The sequence below is a fragment of the Dermochelys coriacea genome, chromosome 7 (assembly GCF_009764565.3).
Source record: "Dermochelys coriacea isolate rDerCor1 chromosome 7, rDerCor1.pri.v4, whole genome shotgun sequence".
Taxonomy (NCBI): Eukaryota; Metazoa; Chordata; order Testudines; family Dermochelyidae; genus Dermochelys; species Dermochelys coriacea.
In genome coordinates, this window is record NC_050074.1 from 120,927,612 (window position 1) to 120,954,651 (window position 27,040).

General features: G+C 45.8%; 1 protein-coding gene and 1 long non-coding RNA gene across 2 annotated transcripts in view; both read right to left on the minus strand.

The window, feature by feature from the left end:
• Window positions 1–6,538, minus strand: part of LOC119859109 — a 38,926-nt gene extending 32,388 nt beyond the window's left edge. The window contains exon 1 of the long non-coding RNA XR_005294107.2: window positions 6,041–6,538. This is a non-coding gene — a long non-coding RNA (uncharacterized LOC119859109). The remainder of the gene's footprint in view (window positions 1–6,040) is intronic.
• Window positions 6,539–25,116: 18,578 nt separating this feature from the next.
• CFAP58 (cilia and flagella associated protein 58) overlaps window positions 25,117–27,040 on the minus strand; it is a 94,593-nt gene continuing 92,669 nt past the window's right edge. The window contains 1 exon segment of the mRNA XM_038410272.2: window positions 25,117–26,354. Within this exon segment, the coding sequence (XP_038266200.1) occupies window positions 26,234–26,354 (121 nt within the window). The 3' untranslated portion in view covers window positions 25,117–26,233.

Consider the following 27,040-nt stretch of genomic DNA (forward strand, 5'->3'; position numbering starts at 1 on the left):
GTGAACCCCTTTCACTAAAATGTCAAGTCTCAGAAACCCCCTCCAAAAAATGAATATTTCCAGGGATTTTCTCCTTTACCCAAGTATAAATTTATAAAAGCAGTGATCTTAGAAATATAATATTTGTTTTTATGCCATGCTTTACTATTATAATTATTTTATTATTAAATTATTACAGTATTTTTATTACATTATGAAAACGGCAGCACTCTTCCAAGATCTCACTTTTGTAGTTTGTATCACTTTGAATAAGCCTGTTATAAGACAAGGCTCCTAGGTTTCATCAAGGAGTATCAGATGTGAAAAAGCATGAAGATATTTAAGAAGCCAACTCAAACAGTTCCTCCTACACAAGCGTTCAGGTCTTGAGCAGTCCAGGCAAACAACGCACGTTCCAACAAAGCTTAAACTTGTTCTTCATAATAATTTTAAAAATAATACTAGCTGCCTATTTACGTTTAAAAACAGCAAAAAATATCCACTTCCCCTTCCATATAAGGAGTCTTGAAGTTTAAATTTCCTCACTGTGACAGACATGCTTGCTTTGATCTGCTTAGCTCTTGGAAGTCTAGGGGCTCTGGGCTGTTGGCCCCATGCTACCCGGTATCCCTATAGACAGCTCTGTCCACCACTGGGGAATCCCCCGCCCCCCAAGAATCCCCTCCCTGTAACATTTCATGAACCCCAGTTTGGGAACCACAGTCACAGAAGCAAATATGGGGCTTCTCATGAAGATTCTCATTTGTTTGCCAGCAAATATGTCTGCCAGTAAGAGCTCCCCTGACTTTGAATGAACAAAACCTGGCCTACACAAATGATCACAGACAGTGAACAAAATGGACTCACTAATTCACTGGTTTTTATATGCACAGAAGTGCTTGGATAATTCTGCAGCATTTGCCTAGCTCTATGACTGAGTTTTAGCACTTGGATTTAAGGAGCTCTCAGTTACCTGGGACAACACCTGCACAAACACACAGCTTCTGATACCCTAAATCATGCTGAGTGGCACCTTACTCCATTGACTTCATTAGAAGTACTTGTGCAGTAAGGGACTATTCAGTGTGAAGCAAAATAATCAGAATCTGGCCCTGGGGCCATGTTCCAAAGCCTATGGACAATGACAGATCGAGCCCCTATAGAGCTAAATATGGGCTCATAGAGGCCCCAGCTCTGCAGACCGTTTAAGCATATACCTCAGCTCATGCCTATTTAGAAAAGTACTTAAGCACATGCTCTAGTCCCCATGAAAAGTAATTGGTGAGAAGAAGGATGGTCCTGTGGTTAGGGCTCTCAGCTAGCAGTTGAGAGAACTGTGTTCAAGTCCTAGCTTCACCACAAACTTCCCATATGACTGTGGGTAAATCCAAGTGTCTCCGTAACTCAATTCCACAGCTATCATAATGGGACAATAGCACAGCCCTACCCTACAGGAGGCAGACAGATCCCAGGGTGATGTAAAATCGATTGATTTCAATGGGACTGATGTACACACATTTTGCTGAATAACAATGCATTACTGAACTGGGGCCAGAAAGTCAATATGCTCTACCCCTGACATATGTTTCACCCGTAGGCCCTTATATACAGAAAATCTTGGCTGCAGTGTACAACTAGCCTTTCAATACTATAGGTGCCTCTTAAATATCTACCACACATACCTGTGCTGAACGTCCATCATAAATGGCATAAGGGCTTAAAAGTTAATCACTTATGCCATTTGCTGCAGTCCTCAAAAATAAATCAAATTGCAGTACCTGCGTCAAATCATAAGGGAAGATAGTTTTATATGGTAAAGCAGCACTTTTGAAATTGCTTATGCCGACAGTATTAAACAGAAAAAAAACCTACACAGGATTTCAAAATAGTCATGTGTTTGGTTTTTAAAATGAATTGGATATATAGCCCCTGAGGGGATAATCGCAAAACATAGCAAAATTAAAAAAAAATTTTTTTAAAAGTGTAACTCCAGCTTCATAATTCTGGGAGTATTTCCCATTCTGAACATGAAACAATGCTGACGAGCCATTTGCCTGGAATAGCTGCGCTATTTTTCTTAGCGTCTTGATGCCAGTTTTGCTTAAAGAAAGAATGAAATCTGGAGTGAATGGCATTCTTCACACCTGCGTGAAATCCTTGGGATGGGGATCCCCTTGGGTTATTAAAGATGAGAAGTGATGTAATAATGTAACAAGTCTTTGGGTACCATGTAACCCCCACTGAGAACATATAAGGGGGGCGACTAGAACTTGTCACTGTCTGCTTCTATGGTACAGGCCCCTGCCACCTGAGCTAAAGGTATGTTGCTAGTAAGCCTGATGGCAAAGGCTGATGCTATTCTTCCCTCCCCAAAGAGTAGACAAGTGGCTTTTATATTCCCCTAACCTATCATCTGATTGATCCAGAGTCCTACTCCAAAGTGTCAGGCAACCTGTAGGGGGCAATCATAGACTTGCCAAGTGATACAGGCACATTGATCCTCAGCTACAGCAGAATGCAGGATCATCTCCAAGAGCACAGGCCCTACCATGCAAACAAGGAGATTCCCCTCATGCTGCTCGCACTCTGGGGTACATGAAGCTCAGCGGAGCAGTTCTGATTCCATCCAGTAGGGAGCAGTACTTCATGTGCAAGTTTATTGCAATAAATAGCTCCAAACTTACTACAGAAACCAGACCCAGTTTTTGAGCTTACAGCTTCTAGCTTAGGTACTTACACAGCTCCCACTACTATAGCATTTAGGCCCCTCACAATCTTTAATGTATGTATCCAGCACTATTATCCCCATTTTGCAGATGGGGAATGGACACACACAGTCTATGTATCTCATCCAAGGTCACACAGCATACCTGTAGAAGAGCAAAGAACTGAACCTGACTTTCCCAAAGCTGAGCCTTGCACCAAACCACCAGACCAGCCTTCCTCTCTGCTTCTGAAGAGCTTTTTTTCCTATACAGGCAGGCATGACAATCTTATACCCCAGCCAGCCAAAGCAGAGCTAGATGGAGGAGGCCAATGCAGCAATGTGCTGGTTGGGACCCTCCCAAAGATCCCCTGGTTAAAACCGAAGGGAAGGTTGGGGGAATTTCACAGCCTCTGATTGACTCACCCCATCTCTGAATAGTTGATAACTCACCCTGGACAGAGGGGAGAGATCCCTGGGGCTTGTATAAATAGTTCTTCAGAAGTCTACAAACACTTGACAATGTTTAGACAGCAGGTGTGATGTGAGGTCTGCTTATTCCACCCTTCACACCTGTATCACTGTTCCCTTGCTCCCACAGCTGCTGGTCATATCCCCCTGTTGTCTCTCCTCCTAAACATAGATTGTACACTCTTTAGCACAGGGATTCTCTCCTTCTTATAGGTTTGTACAGCGCCCAGCTCAACAGGGCTGGATCTCTAGGCACTACCATAATAGCAAGCATAAAAAAAAAAAAACCACGATTCTGTCTTTGCAATGGTACAGCTCACCACACATGGCAGGGACTGTCAACAAATCTCCCAGGGCAGGGAAGGATCTTCACTTCCTGCACCCTTCACATTATACATGGGACCTGGTGCTCTGTTAGAAACACACTCAGCATATTCTTCAACAATGAGGCTGGCTTGCTGCACTTCACACACACACAAGCGCGCATTTTGGATGCCACAGGGTGATGAATAGATTCCTCAGTCCCTCAGCCATCTCCTCCACAACGCCCATGCCCCGGGTACAGAGGGCTTATCACAGCTAACGGGGGGGTGGGAGGTGGGAGGAATGCTTTTGTGGCAGCCCATCACTGTATGAGGGAGAGCCAAGTCCGTTTACTAGGCACCTAGAGCCCAGGCTTGGCACACCACGGGACCTTTCCTGGGGCAAGAGCATTTCGTTTCTGGCTCTGGGGCCAGAGCCCTTTCGCTCCAGGGGAGAAGGGCTCCTCTTTGGCTAGCTGTCAGGCAGTCAGGCCAGCCCCTTGGCACGGTGAGCCAAGGACACAGAAGACAGGCTTGGAGGTGGCAGCCAGCGTCTCGGGAGACAGGCCCCTTTTGTTCTCCCTCAGGAACACCAGTGCCCGTGCGAATGAGACTGAGCTCCTGATTGAAACGGCCCACTCCGTGCAGTTCTGGGAGGGCGGCACGGAACCTGTACGGTAGCACACGAGACACAAACTGCTCATCCATCCCTTGGGCCTGTGGAGCTGGCTGCCACCCCTACGTGGATGGGAGATGCTCCAGAATGAGCTGGGGATAGAGTTCACGTCTGCTTTTACCCTTCACAGCTCCCCAGCCAGTGCCCCATAAAGTCCTTGGCATTTAGCCCAGCAGTACTTGTCAGCTTGTGTAGCTTCCCGCTGCTTCCAAGCCCTGTCACTAGTATAGATGCCAGGTAGCCAAGTTCATGGGACAGGGGCCTAGCAAGCAAACTGCCCCTACAGGAATCTCCTCTCCATCCAGTTGTACCAGACTCCTCAGTGGAGCATCTGAGAGTCATCCGTGTATTTTCTCCTCACATCACCCCTCGGAGCTAGGCAGGTATTATTCCTTGCTACAGAAGGGAATTGAGGCACAAGGTAGATGAACTGACACACAGGGAATCCCAGTTGACAGCCCTATGCACTAGGCAGGCATGCGTACACACACAAATATCTAATGCCCTTTACAAGGTATTGTTGAATCCTGATCTACCACTGGGGCCTCTGGTATAACAATTCTATCAGTTCTGCTGACCAGCCCTTATGGGGGAAAGGTAACTCACACTGGACAGCATGTTACACCTTTCCCCTACTTGGGGAAGCTTATCCTGCGTATCCGAGGCCCACACCAGTTCAAATCCTAGAGAAGTCCCTGCCTGTAACAAACTACTTCATGGATCGGCACTGGGCTGAAACTAGACTTAATTGATGCATAGGCTGCCCGCTGGCCTTTTGCGCAGGGGTGAAAATGCCACATTCTGCAGACACAGGCAGACAGGAATAAACGGCGCAGTAACTGGCTGAGGTGGGAGGTTTGTTCTGAAGAAGAGCAGAAACAGATGCATTATGTTACCAAGCCTGTGCCTGCAATTGACTCTAGCTTGCGTCCGGAGGTAAAGCTACGTCAGGCTCAGCGCTTCAGCCCACGGCACCCGCTTCCTGTGGCACTTCAACAGTCTGATTCCCCAAGAGTGTTGCGAACCAGAGCCATAGTAATTAGCAGCAGGGAGTGACCTGGGCACACCCCACTGCATCAATGATTGGGGCGGTGCTATCTGGACAGCTGCAATCATGCCATGATTGCACTAGACCTGGAAAGGCAGCAGAAAGCAGCCAATTCCCTTATATAAGCCTGGTGTTACTGCACTATGGGAATGCGAACAAAGGAAACTGCACACATGGTATTGGGGGGAAGCACTGTGATTTATTTCAGTGTTTAGAGAAAGGAATCTGAGAAGGTTTTAAGAGGGAGACTACAGTGATTCAGGCAGAAGGAAGATGTTAAGATTACACAAAATACTGCTAGTGAGTCTCCCAAGAGCCTCCCAAATTCTTCGTCTAACGAGGTCCTCCTCATTAATATAGCTCTATCCTCTTTCTCAACAAGCAAACCTAGACGTCATCTTACTTTCTAAGTCTGAGCCACCCCACGGAGAAAAAAAAGTAGGTTCCTGTCTCTCAGCACAAGCAGCTCACTCTCTCTTTCCCTGCCAGCAAGACTGATTGCAGATTTGCCCTTCTCATTTCCTAGTTTAGTTTCCTTTTTTTGCATTATTTGATGGGTTTTTTATTCCCATTGTTACTTCTCAGATGTGCATGAGCCGAGCCCTCACCACAAATCCTACTAGCCAGTACTCTGGGTTAGTACTCACCACACACCAACATAGCGAGTACTCTGAATGAGTACTTGCACCAAAGATAGGCTGGATAGTACTCTGAATAAATCCTCCTCACAAAAACTTGCTGGACAACTTTCCAGACGAGTACTCGCTAGAAAAAGCTTGCTGGACAGTACTCTGAGGGCCACATCCTGCTCCTGGAAATGCCAATGGCAAGATTCCCTGTCATGGGGATGCTCTACTCACCAACGGTCTGGCACCTCCTGCTGGTCACCCTGGGGATTAGCTCCTGAGTTAGACGCCCCCGTCCACCGTCTGCACACCGTCATTCCAACTCTGGTCGGCAGCTCCCCTCGCTCCAGAGCCCCCAGCATCTCTTGTGTGATTTAGTCCTCCAGTAAGGTCCCTCAGCGTTACCCCTTCCAGGGTACAGTCCCTCCGCAGGTCTAGGCAGTCTGCCCGTTCGCTCAATTCTACACCATGCCCTCAGTAGCTGGTAGGGGAACCCAGGCCACCCCTTTGCTCTGGGCTCCAGCCTACAGACCCTCCGCTCAACCAGTCTGGGCTTCCTTTCTCTGCTCCTTCCCTAGATTGCTTCCTACTCGCTGGTTCCCCTTCTCTCTCTTTGTGTGTACCAGCTCCAAGAACCCTCTTCCCAGGGAATGACTGCTGCCTGGCTGCCGGCAGCCTTTCCCAGCAGCCCCCAAACGCTCCTCCCTCTGTCCAGGGAACCACTCTCCTTTCTCTGCAGCCGCCCAGGCCTGCTCCATAGGCCCCACCTGTTCCAGCACAGGTGAACTTGCTCCTAATCAATCTCCTGCTCCCCGGGTCCTGCTCCAGGTGCAGCCTGTGGAGTTAATTGACCTACCCGGCCACCTTAACCCCTCAGTTCTGTGTGGGGTGGACACCCCATCGCACTCCTATTGACTTCAATGGACTAAGATTTGGCCCTGAATAAGTACTCATCACTACACAAACACATGCTCGACAGTACTCCAGATTAGTACTCTCCACACAAAAACATACCGGGCGAATCTAAATCACAGAGACATGAGTATTTCCAATTATTCCACCTTCCCTCTCCCTTCCTTTGTTCCATACCAAACTCCTAGTCACTGAATCCCAAGTACCTGGGACCAGGTCATGGCCCATAGCTGGACAGCAAATGAGAGCACAAACAAACAAACTGCCCCCTACCCTCCCGCAGGCCTGGGCCAGCCCACGGCAGTCAGTGGCAGTGCCTGTGTATGGCTGAGCAGAATTTTGCCCCTGGTCTTTCATTTTCTCATGTCTCCTTCATTCCCCCTTTTTCTCTCTATTCACTTTCCTTCTGCTAGCCTCCCTGTGGCTCTCTTCCCACTCTGGCTAACTTCCTGCCCCCTTTCTCTCCCTCCCTCCAACCCACATGGCATGCTTGGCCCCCTCCCTCTCTTTCCCCCATTTGGCTCCCAATTGTCTTTTCCCTTTCTCCCTCCCAGCTCACCAAGCCCTCTTCTCCCTCTCTCCTCCCATCCCAAGAGATCGGGGGGGGGGGGGGGTAGGCAGGAGGGGTGCTGGGCAGGATGACCAGAACTGAGACCCAAGGAGGGGGAACTTCCCCCCCATGTGAGGGTGCTGGGGGGAAGGCCAAAGCTGTTCACGGCGGAGGCCCAGTGCCCCCTGTTTTCTATGTGCTGGATCCAATGCACACGTCCCCTGCCAGCCCTACAATCACACTGGGCTGCTCCCTCTGCATTCTGGAGGACTCCACATTGCACAGGGGGCATGAGGGCCCCTAGCCCATGGCAAGCTGCACTAGTCCGTTGCAGGGCTGGTGTGTGTTGGCAACACACTGTATCCTGGCATGGCCATAGGTGAGACCCGAATTCCTCATGCAGATTGGGGAAGGGGCACCAGAGCCTCCTGCTCTGCACTTAGCAACCTTCCTCCACCCTCTCCCTGTGAGAGGCAAGAGCTCCCACGTCGGCCACTGTCATGGCAGCTCACAAGAGTCCAGGACCATAGGTGCCTTAATGTTCTTATTACACTATATAAATCCAGCCTACAGTGCTCCTCTTGAGGCATTGCTCTTCTAAATAAAGAGCATAGAGGGGAAGGAGCAGAGCAGCTGTGACTAAGAAACACAGACAGACTTCTCTTCAAGCCTTCAGGATGCCTTTCAAGAAGAGATCCACGTTAATGGGCTCCCTATAGGCATAACTGGGTGAAATTCTATGGCCCGTGTTATACAGGAGGTCAGACCACATAATCTAATGGTCCCTTCTCATCTTAAAATCTAAGAAAGAAAAAAAGAAAGAAAACAAACCCTCTTTCTGGCAAGTTCTGCATAGTACAGTAGTTTTCAGCCAGAGGTCCGCAGACTATGTCTAAGATTGCAAAGACGTCCTCAGCTCCATTTGACAGTTTTTTGAGGTCCACAAATGAAAAAAGGTTGAAAACCACTGGCCTAGTATATCACATAAGAAAGAGAGAGAGAACACATAAAACAGCTATAGATCCTATGCAATGATTTATATGTCCTTCCCCCCACCCCTCCCAGCTCTGCGCTGCAGGAACAACCGTGTGACTAGGCTGGCTGCCATTTATTGTACTGGCCTCTGCAAAATTAGGCTTCGACCCGGTGAAAGTGACCCACTTTCTCAGAAAGAAAAGAAGTACTTGTGGCACCTTAGAGACTAACAAATTTATTTGAGCATAAGTTTTCGTGAGCTACAGCTCACTTTATCGGATGCATTCCACTTTCTCAGATTACTCCGTGTGTTTCTAGGATCGTTGTCTTTCCATCCTGTCCGGGGAGGGGAAGACTCCCCGGCTCTGTTTGACTCCACTGAATGGGTGGGATGTTCAATCTCGTCGTCTGTGTGACTTGTGGGTTGTTTTTAAGATGCACATTTTAGAAGAGATTTTAAAACAGCATGGTGCCGGATGGAGCGGGTCTGAATGGGCTCGCTCTGCTACCACAGCCCCTATGTCCACTCCACCTTACAAGCAGACTCCTAAGATGGTCTGGCCTTTGAAACTTCCTTGAAAAAAAGTTCCAGCGTGTGAGGAGCACAGAACAAATGGCAAAAGAAGTCTCTTAGGTACAACAGGATACCTAAGGCAGATTGAGCTCCTCAGGACCATAGAGTCAGGGCTGTGCTTCTGTTTCCCCTCCACCCTTTATTGTCTTGCCTATTTAAAATATACTCTCCTCGAAGCGGGAATTTCTCTTACTAGGTATTTGTGCTGCACTACGTACAGTGGGGCCTTTGGGCTCAATATAAGCCTCTGGGCAATATTGTAATACAAATAAAATAATAAACTCCAGCAGTAATAATAAACAATTGCTCTTTGACCTAGATGTCAGATTCCCCCAGCAGAAAGGGACAGATGGTTTGATGAATGTCAAGCAGAAAAAGGAACTTTGGCCCAGGTCCATAAAGGTATTTAGGCTCCTAACTTCCACTGAAATCAGTAAATATGCTGGGCTTTTGAATGCATGAACTATGCTGATGTGTGGTGTTCAGTAATCACTCAGAACAAGGAATTTATCAGATCTGCTTCATTCAGTGTCTCGGTTCCACTGCCTCTGCATAACACAACCCGGGCTTCTGCAGTGCCGCTTCCCAGACTTCCTGTCTCCCAAGCTAAGCCACTTAAAGGTACAGTTTCCCACAACATATAACCACACAAGGGTTGCCAATTTTGGTTGGACATATTCCAGGAGGTTTCATCACATAACATAATCTTTCATGAAAGATTAATCTTAAATTCCTGGAGACTCTAGGACAATTCTGGAAGGTTGGCAACCCTAAACCACATACCTAGGTCTAGTTGAACCTAGACTACCATGTTTGTGGAGTGTGGGTATGCAGATCCCTCCCAGAGTGAGATCAGCACCTTGGGAATAGACATCTTTGGTATGAAATGATTTGATCACAGGTGTGCAACCTTCACACCACTTATGAGACCAGCAGCAAAGCTGGAAAATGTGTAAATCTAATTAATTAATAATACTGAACCAGATTCTCAACTCAGGCACACCAGTGTAAATCCATTGAGTTCAATGGAACCCCTCTAGTTTTATGGGATCAGTAAGTGGGATCAGAATTGGACCAGTATGATTGCTGAGGAATCCATTTACTAAGGACACCCTAGCAGACAGTCTATTTTCCTGCTTAAGCCTGTGTCTTGATTGAAAGAAAAACAAAACAAAAAATATATAAAACAGCACTGAATAAAAATACAAGAATGAGATTGATACTCACTAAGTTTCAGCTTTATTTCTTCTTCCTTTTCACCTCCATATGACAGCCTCCAAATGAAGAATCTGGAACACGGAATTTCATGTTTTTAAGTAAATGCTTAAGCATATGGATCCACTGATATGTGTCCCTCTCATAAAATAATCAGAGCTACCCCTGACTCAATCAAGCAGTGTGGTCCAGTAGTAGGGACCTGGACTGGAAGTCAGGGGATCTGCACTCTGTAACATTATTGGGCAACACTAGGTGGTCACTATTACAGATGGCATCACAGATGCTCTTTTTTAAAAAATCTGAATGTGAGGGCATTTGAAAAAAATGCCAATTGTCAGCTGTGGTGCAGTTTCTTTTAGAAACTGAGTATGTGCCTAGTAAAGGGATCCAATTTTAGAAATGGCTCAGGACGTGCCAATAACATCATTACTATCAAGGGGATACACAATAACCTATTAACAGGCAGGACAAAAAGGCATTAGGCACTAAAGAGAGTATCATAAACACAGAATTCACAAATTTAGGCTTTATCTGTATTGTTATCTGTATTAAGGTAGAACCTAGAGAGGCCCCAGACAGGCTCAAGACCCCACTCTGCTAAGCACTATACAGACATATAGTAAGAAACAGTCCTTGTCCAAAAGAGCTCACAATCTAGATAGACAACATGGGGAAAAGTGAATGTAACATACCAGCAGAGGTCCCAGAGCTATGAGAGACACTTGCAAGCAATTATTAACAAGACACAACCACAATGTGTTCTGCTTTGAGTAAGTACAAAAGCCTGTATTCCATGACCGGGCTACACTATCCCATTCCTTAGGAAGTAGCTTCTTTGGAGGTAAGGTTCTTTTCTTTTCTTTTCTAAACTTGGAAATTTTATGAAGTTCCAATATTTGTTAAAGTTCCAAACATTACATTCCTTCCACGCGACTTTTGTCTGAACTGGATTTCAGGCCTTATCACTTTAAAGATGATTCAAAAGAAATTACACTCTTTCTGGCTCTGGAAATGATCTCTGTGCTCATATCATTTGCCAGCGACACTCCATCTCCACAATCACCATTGCTGTTTTATCTCCGTCTGTCTGGAACACTGAAGGGGAAGCAACAGCCAATGCTTTTATTTCTGTGACTTGTTTAACTTAAACACACTTACACCGCTAGGATATGTCTACACTGCCTGGGCCCACAGACTTCTATTAGCAGGGCTCATGCTAGCATGCTTTAAAGAGCTGTGTATATGTCCCAGCTCGGACTGGAGCCCAGGCTCCAAAGTCTGGGGGCAATGTATGAGAGCCCAAGCTCCAGCCCATCACAATGTCAGGTGCAGGGTAGACATATCCCTAGAGTCCAATAAACAGCACAAAGCCACCAGCACGTCAATGCGCCTGCTTGACTCCAATCCCTATGGAGAGGTCCTATTGCAAGGAAGGACAACCTAGCAGGCTCATATCAGGGTGTTTGAAAAAAGGATACAACAAATGGATCAAATGTATATTACACAAGCAGTGCTTTGCTGTGGTAACACCACAGCAAAATCAAGGATTTTAAAACCTTCTGGGTGAATTTGCAACTGTTGTAACATTCTAATCCGGTTGGGGATCATCTGGTATTCTGAGAGAGGACTGTTTCATGTTTCCTCTTATGGGCAAATCTGAAATTGTTCCTAAGACGGATTCTGTTCCTTACCCTGCCACAGCCTTTTCCCATGATCTAAGACACAAGAAATCACTTTGTGCCTCAGTTTTCCCCATCTCGATAATGATCCTGACCTCCCGAGTAGGGCTGTTATGAAGCCTCATTCATGAACGTTTACAAAGCACTTTGGATGGAAGGTGCTGGAGAAAGTCAGAAATATCATCATCATCTCCATGGCACTGTGCAGTACACAGCTTGGTGTCACGTGGCTAGAGACAGTTTATTAAAGGCAATCGGACTAAGTCTACTCACAGCACTGCAAGCTAGGAACTTGCCGCTTTATTCACCCACAGCACAAGGCAGGGACCCCACTGACCCAACGTGAAGTAAAGGAAGGGGGGTGGAGCACAGTCCCATCCCATAATACTCTGGGTAACCCAGTGAACCCAATCATGACCACTTAACCGCAGAAGGGCTTTGGGGACAGATTTTTAAAGATATGTAGTTGTGTCAAAATGCAGGTCGGCACCTAGTGGAAATTTTCCCATTGGAAGTTAGGCCCCTACATGCTTTTGAAAAGCCTACTGCGTGCCTAGGTGCATCTTTAGGCAGATAAACACTTTACCTTGGTGAGCACAGCCAGCACTATTTGTGGAAGGCATTTTTTTCACTCCCCTGCACCTCACAGAGTCACTCACCCCTATGCAAAGTGAGTACCATAGGTTGTTGAATCAGAATCTCTTCTCACACTGGTGGTGGTGTCTGTGCCCACTTTGTACCAGGGTAAGTGCCAGGTGTGGGATGGAGAGGGACTCAAGCCCTGCAGCAGATTGGCTGTATGACCTTCCGCACGTGGCTTCCCCTCTCTGTGCTTCGTTTTCCTCTTCTGTGAAATGGAGGAGAACAATACTCGCCCATCTCAAGGCCTGGCACAAGTTTAAATTCACTAGTGTTTGTAAAGTGCTTTGAGGTTGTCCCAAGTGCAAAGTATTGTCATTCCATGGAGTGTCCACTTTGTTCACCAGCGTGCATTTCATTTGGTTGGGGCAGGTCAGAAGAAGCCTCTTCCCAACTTGCTGATGTCTCCCTCTTCAGATGCATCTGCACCAAGAGCCTTTCCTGACATGAGAGAGCTGCAAGTTAGGTTTACAGAGGTGCCGTCTACCTCCCAGAGCTATGGAAAAGCTTAGAGGGTTTAATACTAATACCAAGCTGTTACATAGCGCTGTTCATCTTAGATCTCAAAGCACTTCACAGTCTTTAATGTATTTTAGCCCCACAATACCCCTTTGAGGTAGGGCACTGCTATTGTCCCAACTTTACAGATTGGAAACTGAGGCCCAGAGAGGCTAACAGACTTGCCAAAGGTCATACAGGGAAGTCTCTGGTGGAACAAGAAATTCAACAGATGTCTCCCAAGTGCAAGGCTAGTGTCTTAACCACTGTACCATCCACACAGTGAAGTAGCTGGAATTTCTCTGACAAATCTGGCTATGTGGGAATGTGTAGGATCCTAGAAAAAGAGCTGTCATTTCACACCAATGAGGCATTTAATCAGACCTCCGAATCCCCACATTCAGGGGATGTCAGGGATGGTCTAGATAATACTTAGTCCTGCCATGAGTGCAGGGGACTGTACTGGGATGACCTCTTGAGGTCCCCTCCAGTCCTATGATTCTGTCTCCTCTAACCTTTGAAGACCCCAATGTAAAAGGAAAAGCCACCCCCCTTTGATCTGCAGTCTGAATGCTCTGACACTATATGGTAGTGCCCCTTGGCATTTAGCTGACTTGGATACCGCAGGAGGAATGTATTGCAGACCCTGCAAGCTAATAGGAACATTTTGCTCTTATTTCTAACAGGTGGATCTTAAGCCCCAGCACTCAGTGGATCTGCGAGCAGTGTTTTCAATGCTATTGCCACGCAAACTGTGGTTTAAATGCCAATATCTCCTAGTCGGAATATTGTTCAGTAATCCATCCCTGCTGTTATTCCAAAAAATCACATAAACCCATGGAGTTTTTCTGGGATTTCAGACTCCCCTAAATCTAATTTTGCTGAAAGCCACATTAAACTAACAGCCCCACGAAAGGCCCATTGTGAGATGTAATTGGATTGCAGGACTTCCCCATACAAAATACTGAAAAGACTGCCAAAGGCAGTTTCCTAAGGTCAATTATCTTTGTGTTGCTGGAGCCTGAGTGGAAGCAGGCCCCAGCGTTCCATTTTGCAGGCCAGTTAATCAAAACCCAGGGGCTTTCCTACCAATCTGACCTCCTCAGCAGGTAGAAAGGGGAGGCAGAGACCAGCTTTAATTCTCCAGGCAATGAGCAAAGGTTACCTCGCAGTCACCCACTCAGGAGGGGTTAATTCACAAGGGAACTGGTCGGTAAACAGAGCTGGTGGGGAAAAGAAAAAGCTGGGTGACAGCCTCCAAGAGGAACGGGGAGCATGCGAATTCAACAGCTCGACTCTCTTTGCTGCCTGAAGAAGGCGCTGTGATGTCTGGGTTTGGTGTGCATACTACGGCCTTGGAGTGGTGCCCTTCCATCCCCAGAGGGGAGGAGGGACCTAATACTAAGCTGTGCTAGTGTAGATCTACTTTAGCTCAAGTTACAGAAGTCATTTAGAAATGATGCACTAGGGTCTAGCCCAAACTCCCCCTATGCATGAGTGATCTGTGTAATAGTGCCACCTGATTGGCGTGGTGGGTGGAGTTGTTACATCACCAAAAGCAGCATTTAACACCCCCTCCCCCCCCAGGGCGTTTGGTCCCCAACTCTTATTTTAACTCTCAGTAATGCCAGGGGTGGGGGGGTCGGCCTGACATGTCGAGACAGCGGCATCTGCTTTGCAAAAGGGGAGACCGCTTGGCTGGTCAGATGCTTCTGCTGAGAGTAGGGTTGCCAGCCCTCCAGGATTGTCCTGGAGTCTCCAGGAATTAAAGATTAATCTTTAATTAAAGATTATGTCATGCGATGAAACCTCCAGGAATATGTCCAACCAAAACTGGCAACCCTGGTTGAGAGGGCCGCAGACAGGGATAGCAAACCATGGTTCTAGCAGCAGGTGCTGCTTTAGGGACTCCTGATGGGAGCCTGGGAGCCGAAGAGGGTCAGAAAATAAGGAGAGGGCTGCAGAACTTGGCGCAATGCTGTTGCAAGTTGTTGAAGCTAAGCAGAAATCAAGAGGCTGCAGGGAGAGGCATGTATTGTTCGGCACAGGGCTTGCTTAGCTTGCTGCCAGCTGATGATAAAGGCTGACAGAAAACCAGTTATCCCTCAGCACTGAAGTAAATTACGAGACACATCCTTGGAGAGCACAAGGTGAAGCCCTTGGGCAGACAAGTGAAACTGGAGCGTAATTCCCATTGATCTTGCCTAATTTGAATGTGAGTGCTTGTGAAGGGTGTGGGATTGACAGCTCTGGAATCTGCAGAGAGCATGCAGGCCTTGCCAGTACCCACTTCCCCCAACCTGACCCCACCAACACCACATCTCAACTGTCTTATGAAGGAGCTACTGCTGGGGGAAGAGGGTTGAATGGTACATCTGGCACTTGGGTTCTCTGCTGGCGTGGACAACAGATATACCAGCTGTGCTGGTGTGTTTTGTGGGTGTGGACACCTGGCAGTTAAAGTGACAGAGAATGATAGTGTCACATGGGCCACTGAATCTCTTGAAGTTTTCAGATCACATTAACCTGAGGCTCATTTGATGGTGTAAAACAAACTGACTGTCAAACATTTTCTTTACCTAAAAGTTCTTTCTTGCAAAGGCTCAACCAGAGAGGTACAAAGGAAGGGTAGGACCTAATGAACAGGGAATCTGTGATCTGTGCCTCCTCTGTACAGGCCAGAAATTATTAGCACCTGTTTATATTATATGCCCTGTTGTTGTAGCCTTGTTGGTCCAAGTCTATCAGAGAGACGAGGTCGGGGAGGTAATATCTTCTATGGCATCAGTTTCTGTTGGCAAGAAAGAGAAGCTTGTGAGCTTATGCAGAGCCCTTCATCAGGTCTGGGAAACGCACTCAGAGCATCCCAGCTAGACACAAGGTAGAACAGATGGTTTAGCATAAGGAGTTAACATATTTCAAGGGAAAGTTCAAGGTGAAGCGGCTGCAGCACCCAAAGGCTTCGGCCACTGTCAGGGCCCCATTGTGCTACATGCTGCACTAATACCCAGGGAGACACAAGGCCAAATCCTCAGCTGGAGTAAATGGATGGGGGTCCATTGATGTCAATGGAGGGTAACTGACACCAGCTGAGGGGCTGACCCCATCATTGCCCCTACCCAACACAGTCGCTTCCATCTGAGCAGCTCGAAGAACTTTCCAAGCATTAAATAAAGCTTCCAGCACTGCTGTGCGGGAGGTAAATCATGCCTGTTTTACTGAAGGGGAAACTGAGGCACATCCAGATGAAAAGCAAGCTGATAGAGCTGAGGCTCGGATCTCCTGACTCCCAACGCTCACCAAAGCCTGTTTTCTTTCCTAAGATCTGATGTTGCTCTTTCATTTGTTACCCTATTGACCTGGCTCCACCTATCAGCAATCACCGTATCTGCACAGCCAAAGAAGGGGTAACATTTTCAAAAATGCCGGCGCAACTTAGGAGCCTACTTCACATTTTCCAAAGTGACTTCAACACCAATGAGCCTCAGTCCTATTGAGGCATAAATTCCCGGGTCGCTTTCGAAAATAGGAGACAGGGTCAAAAAACACTCGTGTGCTTCTGAAAATGTTACCATGGTCCCCATCCCGAAGACAGGAACTAATATCTAGCTTGCATAATGAGACAATGGCTTGAAACGCCAAGATGAGAAAAAGACAGCTGAAGTTTATGAATCACATGAAGTTTATGTATCACATATGTTTTTGACATTAACAGTGAAGATGACCCACCGGAAATGGCAAATTTGAACTAACATCCAGTGTACAGACAACGTACTAGGAACAAATTTGGAATGCCATCTAATTAGATGTAAACACTATAGACCTGGTCGTCAGCGGATGTAAATTGGTACAGCTATGTTGGACATAGATCCATGGAGCATCACCAGACCGGTGTCCGTGTAGACCAGCTGAGGATCTAGCCCCATGCATATCTATTCATAATGTACATGCTGCATTGTCTAAAGATTGAAATATTCTACTTCAAAACAATGTACAACACAATCGGTAAACAGGTTGTTTTAAAGAATTTAGGAGCTAATTTTTGGGCAGTGAAATATTATGCTCTCGATACCGAGCCAGTTTCAGGCATGGTATAAACGTGGATTTATCCAAGAGCTCCCAACTAAACAAATAAAGGAATGCAGCACCAATCCAGAAGGGTGGAATTAAATGCATTTCAAGTTTCTCTCTTTCCTCCACTGGACCGGAAACAGCAAGGGAGTTGGTCATTTTTGGAAGACTCATGCACTATCAGTTTAAATAAAAACTCCAATCATGAGATTTCCTAAGTTGTCAACAGGGAATACATCCAGTTACTAACTCTGAAATATCAGGGGATAGGGAAGGAGGATGGAACAAAGCAAATGGTGACAGGGAAACCATAACCCTATTAATGCACCTAGCTGTGACATTCCACCAAGTCTTGCATCTAGGTGCACATGTATTGGAAAGAGTGAGAAAAGATTCAGTGTAACTTTTAAAAAAAACTAACATGGGCAACGCAACTAAATCCTTCTAGTGTACTGAGGCTTGATCATTGGAGCTGATCAAAAGAAATGTATCAAAACTTTATTTTGATAAAATGTTAATTTTTGCCAAAACAAAACATTTCAGGGTTTTTAAGTGGGGTTTTTTTTTTGGCAAACAGCCAATATCTTTCTGGGGCAGAGGGATGGAGGGGGAGAGAATCTCCCAAGAAATGGAACTTGCTACTTCCTTACTATTATTTGTATTACCCTAGCAACTACAGGCTGCAACCAAGATCACACCTTCATTGTGCTAGGTGCTGTACAAATACATAGGGGTATGTCTACACTGCAATTGGTGGCGGTGCTTTGATCCAGCTAGAGCAGCTAAAGTAGCAGTGAAGAGACGGCAGCATGGACCCTGATATGGGTTAGCAATGCAGGGATGTAACCAAAGTCCCAGACAGGCTTGCACAGCCCATGCTGAAGCCATGGCTGCTGCACCTTTACTGCTATTTTTAGATGCACTAGCTACACTAAAGCTAATGCAGGTTTGCCTACGTATGCTTCAATCACACCTCTGACTGTAGCATAGACAGAAACAATCCTTGTCCTGAAGAGTGTGTACTCGAAATAGACAAGACCAGCAAAGGAACTATTCTTATGCCCATACCACAGATAGCAAGATGAGGCACAGGGAGATTACAGTGACCTGTCTGTGGTCACAGAGAGTCTGTTGCAAGAGCAGGACTTGAACTCAGAGTGGCTGAGATGAGCCAGGCCAGCATTTCCCCACAAAACCATCCTGCCTCGCAAAACTGCTTCCTGGATCAATGTAATACTGTACACTGTTCTTTTTTTTTTCCCTCCAGGCATTAGCTAAACTGGCTTTATTTCACCCATTGTCCAGGTTGCAAAAAATGAAAATTACAGGTTTGTTTTTTATATGAAACTAGATGGGATCACACACACAGTTTGGGGCACGTGGTCAGGTTTCTCAGGATTAAAAGGCAGGAGATTCTAACTGACCGGATCTGACCAGGTCAATCAGTCACTGTCACAGAAGACCCTATCCTGTGACTAGCTGGCACGGTTGACTTCCCTGGGAGTTGAAGTCACTCTACCTTGCCGAAGACACTCAGCATAGTATAGGAACGGGGCCCTATATTGGATGCACAGAAAACCTGCATATGTGCCCTGGTTCAGCGAAGTACTTAGGCCAGATCCTCAAAGGTATTTAGGTGCCTAACTCTCATTGAAATCAATAGGAGTCAGTCACCTAATTACCTTTAAAAGAAAAGGAGTACCCGTGGCACCTTAGAGACTAACAAATTTATTAGAGCATAAGCTTTCGTGAGCTACAGCTCACTTCATCGGATGCATTTGGTGGAAAAAGCAGAGGAGAGATTTATATACACACACACACACACACACACACACACACAGAGAACATGAAACAATGTTTCATACACACTGTAAGGAGAGTGATCACTTAAGATAAGCCATCACCAGCAGCAGGGGGGGGAAAGGAGGAAAACCTCCTCTTTCACTCTCCTTACAGTGTGTATGATAAACCCATTGTTTCATGTTCTCTGTGTGTGTGTGTATATAAATCTCTCCTCTGCTTTTTCCACCAAATGCATCCGATGAAGTGAGCTGTAGCTCACGAAAGCTTATGCTCTAATAAATTTGTTAGCAAGGTTTTCCGCAGGAAAAGAGTTCAGCGTTGTCTTTCTTTTCAGATTGCAGGGCTCCACATTTGAACTGTTCCGTAAGTAACAGCCTTCCTCCCCACCCGGAAAAAGCAACACTACCACTACCCCTGGGAATCCTGTGTGGAGTCAATCACTACCCAATTAACTCCCAGTCAAGGAGCACACCTGCCCTGGCAACATCCTTAGATCACTGGCATATAGCTCTTAACCCCCTGGGGGCACCTATATTCTGACAAGAACTCAACATCTGACGCCTGCTACTCGACCAAATCATGCCAGGGTGAGTTAAGGACAGGATTTCAGCTCCATCTCTAAATGCGTCTGTTTCTGTGGCTGTAAGGATGTGATCATGCATGGTGCAGAAAGCCTCTTGGGATGTGACTCAGCACCTTCAACTCCATGGAAGTTACTGTTTGCCTAAGGATCATTGTTAGAAGCTCAGCACGTTGCACAGGGTCGGTTTCAAATATATGGTCAGTCTCTGTGACACCCTTCCTCATGCTAGATAGTACTTTACTGCTACGAGTAGTCCTGCTAAAGCCAATGGGACTGCCTGGGGAATGAGATGCTACTGAGAGTGAGAAAAGAAGTGGAGTACTTGTGGCACCTTAGAGACTAAAATTCATTTGAGCATAAGCTTTCGTGAGCTACAGCTCACTTCATCAGATGCATTCAGTGGAAAATACAGTGGGGAGATTTATATACATAGAGAACATGAAACAATGGGTGTTACCATATACACTATAACAAGAGTGATCACTTAAGGAGAGCTATTACCAGCAGGAGAGCGGGGGAGGAGGGGAGGACCTCTTGTAGTGATAATCAAGGTGGGCCATTTCCAGCAGTTGACAAGAACGTGCACTATAAAAGGTTCCCCCCGCCCATACAGTGTGTATGGTAACACCCATTGTTTCATGTTCTCTATGTATATAAATCTCCCACTGTATTTTCCACTGAATGCATCTGATGAAGTGAGCTGTAGCTCACGAAAGCTTATGCTCAAATGAATATTAGTCTCTAAGGTGCCACAAATACTCCTTTTCTTTTTGCAAATACAGACCAACACGGCTACTACTCTGAAACCTGAGAGTGAGAAAAGGCATTAAAATCTGACCCAGAGAGTCCAATACACCACTTCAGATTTGAATAGGAGAGGACAAGTTTCCGCAGGTGTCCAGGGGCCACTCAGGCCCCTGAAAGTTCTTGGATTTACAGAGGATAAAATGTAAAAATCAGTCTATTTCAGGAGCATGTGTTGTGATTTATTTCTTTTACTTCTTATAATTCATATAGGTTTACTACAACAAAATTACCACACCACACCCCCTCGGCTGGGTTTGGATTTGAAGCGGGGACTATCAGAGCTAATACCACACATTTTTTATGGCTTGAGAGAAGGGAGCAGCTCCTCTCACAAGTAGCTTTTGTAGGTTTTTATTCTCTCCGGTGGAGCAGCTGCTAGAGGGGGAACAGAAACATATTGAGCTAGATAGGAGCAAAGAAACTGTGCTAAGTGGGTTAGCGTGTTAGTAGATTGAGAAGTGCCTCATTTAGCAACAATCCATGGACCTAGCAATGGGAGGCCAGGTATATCCCATGGTCCCTCTGACACCCATTCACTGCCTCTCCTGAGGATACTAAAGGGGCAGGTGCAGACATAGCTTCCCCCCTCAAAGGTGCTGAGCCCTGCTGATCCATCCTCTCCCACTCTCCAGGCCAAAGCACAAAGCAGCAGGTGCACGTATATGAGTGCATCTAGCTGACCCTGCGTGGGAAGAAGAGGCTGGTTGCTGTGGAGATGCGCCATGAGCTCGCCTGCCCTAGCTGCGGCAAGAATTGGGACAGATTTGTGCTTTATGGGCCAAGATGATAAACCAAGAACCCCTGCGGATCCCAGCTGCCCAGAAGAGTGGGAGAGACCTGCTTTCTCCAACCCCCAGACCTGCCACACAAGGACGTGGAAACAACTCCCACCCACCGCCGCACCCTACCTAAATGTCTCCTCTGGCGGCAATGTGCTCAGCACCTCCTGGGGGGTTCTAAGCAATCACAATTCCCATTGACTTCAAGGGGAGTTGAGGGTCCTCAGTCCTTCAAACGATCTGGACTCTAAACTGCTCCTAAATTGCATCCATCAAATACACTTGCACATGCTAACAGTCAATAGCACCTGATTAAAATATGCAGCTGTCTGTGCTTATTTGACAGACACAACTTAGGCACTGCTTTTTGAAGCTAGGATCCTTAACCTCAGCTCCTGGGCCAAGCTTCTGTCTTACACTTGTTGGGTAACCCCTTATTCCACAAGGAGCCCCGTTGACTTGAATGGGACCATTCATAGAGGAAAGAGCTATTCGATGGAAAAGCTTCACCATCTCTCCCGATAGTTTTTGGAAACAAACTGAAAACATCCTCCCCTGGAAGGGGTGACCCATCAGCGACACCATCCACTGAGTAACTACTACTCATTTATTAAAGTCCCTAAATTCAAATTAACCTAATCTGGAACCTCCACTTCTAGAGGGTAAATGCTGAGCCTGATGGGCTTAGTGTCAGCTGGTGACTAGGGAATCAGGTTAGAAACCACAACTCCTGCCTGGTGTTCCAGGCTTTGCCACTGACTCACCCTCCTGTAATTTAAGATTTAAAATAAAACATTCAAAGAGATCCTTTTTACCCTGCCGCCTCTCTCCAAATTTGCTTGTGGCATAGTTAATTCAGCCCTGGTGTAAGAGGGGGTAGAATACTGCTCAGTTATCTGAGAACTGGCATACTGCATACCAGCTCGAAATTTGTTCGGCTAAATTATAAAGCTCTAATAATAGTGTTTACAGTGCAAATGTTGACAGACCTACCTGACAGCAAGTGTATCCAGAGGGAGGGTATATCTGCGGTGATGCTTTGTTCAGTGTTAGCCCACAGTGATATCTCATTTCTTCTTCCCGAGGCTGCTAACACCTTGGTTAGCTTTCCTGTAAACTACTGCAGCCTCTTCCTTGCTGGCCACACTGTGTCTCGCCTCCCACTCTTCTAGGCCATTTAGAATGTATTGCTAAAATCATATTCCTCTCATGCTGATCCAGCCACAGCTTCCTCCACGCACACATCACCCCTTCTTCAGTAACACTTGGAAAAGCACCCATTCATGAGCACCCCTGTCCCCTTATTATGTGTTTGCAATACTGACCTCCCCACAGGTGGGTCCTGGTTGTGATCTGCCTTACACCAGTGAAACCCCATGGACTTCAGGGGAGTTATTCCTGATTTACCCTGGTAGGAGATGACAATAGGGCACATGATGTGTGCTGCTATCTATTATTGACACTCCAGTAGTGCCTACAGGTCCCATTTATGGATCAGGCCGCCTGGTGCTAGGAACTCTGTACTCGTGTAGCAAATAGATGGTTCCTCCCCCAGAGAGCTCACACTTCTGTGGCTGAATTTGTTATATCACATGTGTTGTCTGAGTGAGGCCCTGCTCCTGCAATGTGATGCAGACAGACCCCTCTGCACCAATTGACCTCAGCTTAAAGGGTCAGGGCCTTAGATAGTAAGCTTCTTCAGGGAAGCTACCCCGTCTTTAAAGTAGTGTGTCTCCCCCTCCGGAGCTCTGAAATCAAACACTCAAAGTATTACACCCACCATAAGAGAAGTTCCTTAGAATCCATGATAGACTCACCAGGAAGACTGCTATGGACCCAATCCAACACCTGTTGCAGTGAGTGGAAAGGCTCCCATGGACTTCAGTTGGCCTGGATCGAGCCCTACCTCTCCATCTTTTCACGTGCTTTTACAGCAACCAAAAGGTGAAGTGTGACTATTCCTTCTGGTTTACATCGCACCCAGTGTTGGATTCAATCATCATTATTCAGCAACAGGACCTAAATGAGCACTTCAGAAATGCTGCCTGCCACGCAGGGCTAAGCAAACAAATGATGCTACCATTAAAGTTCTGTCGTTTCCTGCTGTGTAAGTCAAATCTTCAAGCATTCAAAGCGCCTCGGCACCATGCAGATTCGCAGACAGGGACAATGATTTTCAAATTCTCTGGCTTTTATAGTCCTCGAGGAATTTGTTCTGTTTCTGGTGTGCTTTAGACAGTTTTAATGCCTGAATCTACATAAGGTTTCAGGACTCTCTGATGCTGTAAATTAGGCAGGCTGTAGTTGCTTAGTTCCTGGCAATGATAAAAGTTATTAGCAACAATTCTTAATTTTTCAAATTCCTGAGCAAGTTTAGTTCTCCTGAAAGCGGCAATGTAGCGAGGCGGGACTCACCCCTGCGGCGCCTCCTGCTGGTCATCCAGGGAATTAGCATTTCCAGGCTCCCGAGCACCCTCTGCAGGCCGGTGTCCCGCTTGCCGCTGGGCCCTGAGTCCCTTCCGGACCCCGGTGCCGCTTTTTACGCCAGGGTGCTGCCCCCGGTAGTACCCCCACAGATCTGGGTCTTCCCCCACCCCTGGGGAACCGCCACCCTCTATCACCCCCTCACCTCACTCTTTGGCTACTGCCACTCACCATCTAGCCCCCGCTCCCGGGGGGCAGACTGCAGTATAATTGCCACTCATCATTGGCAAGGAGGGTCTGGACCTGCTGCTTCTGCCTACCTTGGGCTGCCCTCTGCAACCCCAGTACCCTTTTCCTAGGCCTTCATCAAGGCCTGCAGCCTGGGGGTTTCTCAGGCCGGAGCGCCCCAACTCCTCTGGCCTTTCCCCAGCCCTGCTCTACTGATAGGTACCCTGCTGAGCTCCCAAGCTCTTCTCTCTCAACATCTAGAGAGAGACTGTCCTCCTGGCCCACTGCCCTCTTATAAAGGCTATCTGGGGCCTAATTGGGCCATGGCCGCAGCTGTGGCTGTTTCCCCAATCAACTGAGGCTTGCTGCTTTCCCTAGCAGCAGCCCTCTCGCAGCCTCAGCCCTCTCCTAGGGCTGATTTCAAGCCCTTCAGGGCAGGAGCGGGTGACCAGCCCACTACAGGTAAGTTAATGCAATTGAGCTGGGATAGGGCTAGTGGCCAATGTATTCAAACTTTGGGTGCCTAACATTAGTCTCCTAGCATTTTATTGCCATGTGCTGCACTTGGCAAGTGGGCTCATACTCATTACTCATTCGTTCGGACTGGGAAGCATACTTGCTGTCACAAATCCTAGTACTTTGCATTCCTATAGTGCTCTCCAGCTAAGTAGCTTAAAGCACTTTTCAAACATGAATGAATTAATCCTCATAACTCTCCACTCAAGTATTATTATACCCATTTTATAGATAGGTAAACTGAGACAGTGAGATATTTAAGGTTAGATTCTGCCTCCCCTACTCAACACTGAATAGTACCTTATTCCATTCATAGTCCCATTTTTTTTGACACTAGATACTAAACAGTGCAGGTAATGGTGGCAGAATCTGTCTGTTAGGACTTGCCCATGGTCACATAAGCAGAAAGAGGGAGAGCAGGGAATCATACTGGTGCCTACTCCCTACCTCAGCCTTAACCATTAGATTATGCTTGCTCTCCTAGATCCTGATCTGAATTAATGGAAAGACTTTCATTGTCTTGAATGAACTTTGAATTTGGCCCCTATATTGTACAGTTAAGATATGGAGTAATAAACAAATGACTTATCCATAATGGTCTGGGTTTCTGGGGTTCTCTGAGCCCAATTCTGCCATTGTTACATTGGAGTAATGCTTTACTCTGGGAGTAGTTTAATTTATTTCAGTATGACTACTCCCAAAGTACATTATTACTCAGTCTGAGTAAACAGGGAAAAATCTGGCTTTATAGTAACACTGGAAATTCAGCTCCTTTCTAAAGAATGGCCTAGACCCTATTTGGGACATCTTCATACTCATATATCCAGGTCAGCCATCTTGACTTTACTGTGATTGGATTATTGTGGTTATACTGAAATGTCATACACACACACAAGACAAGAGTCAGACAATAAGACTCCTCTAAAATGATACTGTGGTGTAAATAAACTTGACAGAGAGAAAAAAAATACAATAGTGTTCTGGCCTCTGATGTAACAGAAAGTAGATCCCTGTTGTATTTAACTTGATTCTCCTGAATTAAACACTTCCATTAAAAGTTTCCCACAGTAGCTTTAATATTTAATTATGTGTTCCACCAAAGCAAAGATCAAAATCTCTGCAAAGGGTTTTTTTTGGTATTAAATATTTATCAGCATATCTCTTTGGACTAGTTCTTCATCCCCTGGGCCAGGAGAGAGCATTCCATATAGAAAGCAGTTTCAAAACATTTTATTTTACAGCTTGAGAGTTTTCTATACTTCAGCACCTCTCGCAGTGATTTTGTCGTATCACTTGGTAATCAATGGTAATTAAATCTCTTTTGGCCAAAAAGGTTGGAGGGCTCACACTGTGTTGCAAAAACAATTTTTTAAAGTTACAAAAATGTTCCAGGATCATTCTCCTAATAGAAATTAAAGTGCAAAGTTTGCCATGTTTTGAGTTCAGATTTACAAGAAACAATTTATAGAGGATGGCAGGTTCCAGACAGAGTATATAGACTGCCTATTTAAACAGACATAATTATGTCACTTAGTATCCACATCTAGTATGCAGAATTGTAACCCTTAACAATGTACAGTGGGTAGGCCTACTGTGGCCAAAAACTCCCTTGATCTTAATAATGGCTGTAGCAAATATTGAATAAACCAAATGATATTACTCCCACACAAAGAATTGTCTCACATGAACATCTGAGCAAAGAGTTGTCAGTTCAGTGTTTGCTTAAAATAGGACATGGAGTTTCTCGTTATTCCTTTTTCTTTCTTTTCTGTTTTTCTCCTTCCTTTTAGTAAATTTAAATTGATGGATAAACGGAATATGTGCTTGGGTAGAGGTAGATAGAGGGTATATAATTGTACACATTTAAGTATTTTGGGTGTTACAATTCTAAATAAAAAGTCACAGTAACAAGGAAGAAATATCTGCATATGTCCCAGCTGTGCAGCTCCATGGACATGTATGTGGTAATGCTGGTGCCATCAAGAGCAGAATTTAGCCTATTGTGTGTAAATTACAGCACTGCCCTCTCTAGAATAAGCTTCTTTTATGAAAACAATGCAATGATACCAAAGAGAACGTTTGATATGAGTTAATCTAAAACCATTCTCTGAAACACCCAAGAACTAATTTAGTTCAGCAGGAAAAGTGGGACATGATGAGATGACTCCAGTTTAGGCCATAACCTTGGGCGGCTGCTTGGTGAGAGCAAAGCCTCCCCCAGTGAAACGAGGAACATCCATTCTCTGCGTTGGAAACTCCTGCTCCATGTTAGCCAACACTCGCTCCTTATCCCTTTAGAGGAAACAAAGAGGAGAAAGGAAAGAAATGTTTTTCACTTTAACTATGCAACATTGTTTTCAAACTAAGCAAGTCTGTGTCCTCCAAAGTTTCTGTGATGCAACCACTCTACCAAGAGATCATTAAAAATATGTTGATTAAAGCCTGTTAGGCTAAACAGCCAAGACTAGGTGTCTGTTTGGATCTAATTAAGCGACTACCGATGATTTTCAGAATTATTAAAAATTAGAACAAAATGAGTTCTAATGTTAGCTGCCCGAAGTCGGTCAGAGCATCTCATTAGAACTAGAATAAGCGTGAGCTTTGTGACTTTGGGTTTCTAATCATCGACCCATTCTACCAAGGCCTCATTGGTTTTCAAACAAACAGCTAGATTCATCAAAGGCACGATGGAGAGATATTTTCCTTTGTTGAATTTTAATGAATAAATACTGTTAGCTGTCTTCAAATTTTAACAAAGTTCCAGTTATAATTATCCAGCCTGTTATATTTGCAGAAAACCAACACGATATCTGTGGGGCATCTATAGCCTCAGGAACTTCCTCCATCTGAGGATCCAAAGCTTGAATGTGGTGGCCTTAAGAGAATGGAGCAATGTTTAGATGTTCACTCTTTAATAGGTCCGGGAGTGGGTGATATCTAGAGTAGAATAAATATAAAATTTTCAGTTTTCTGAGATA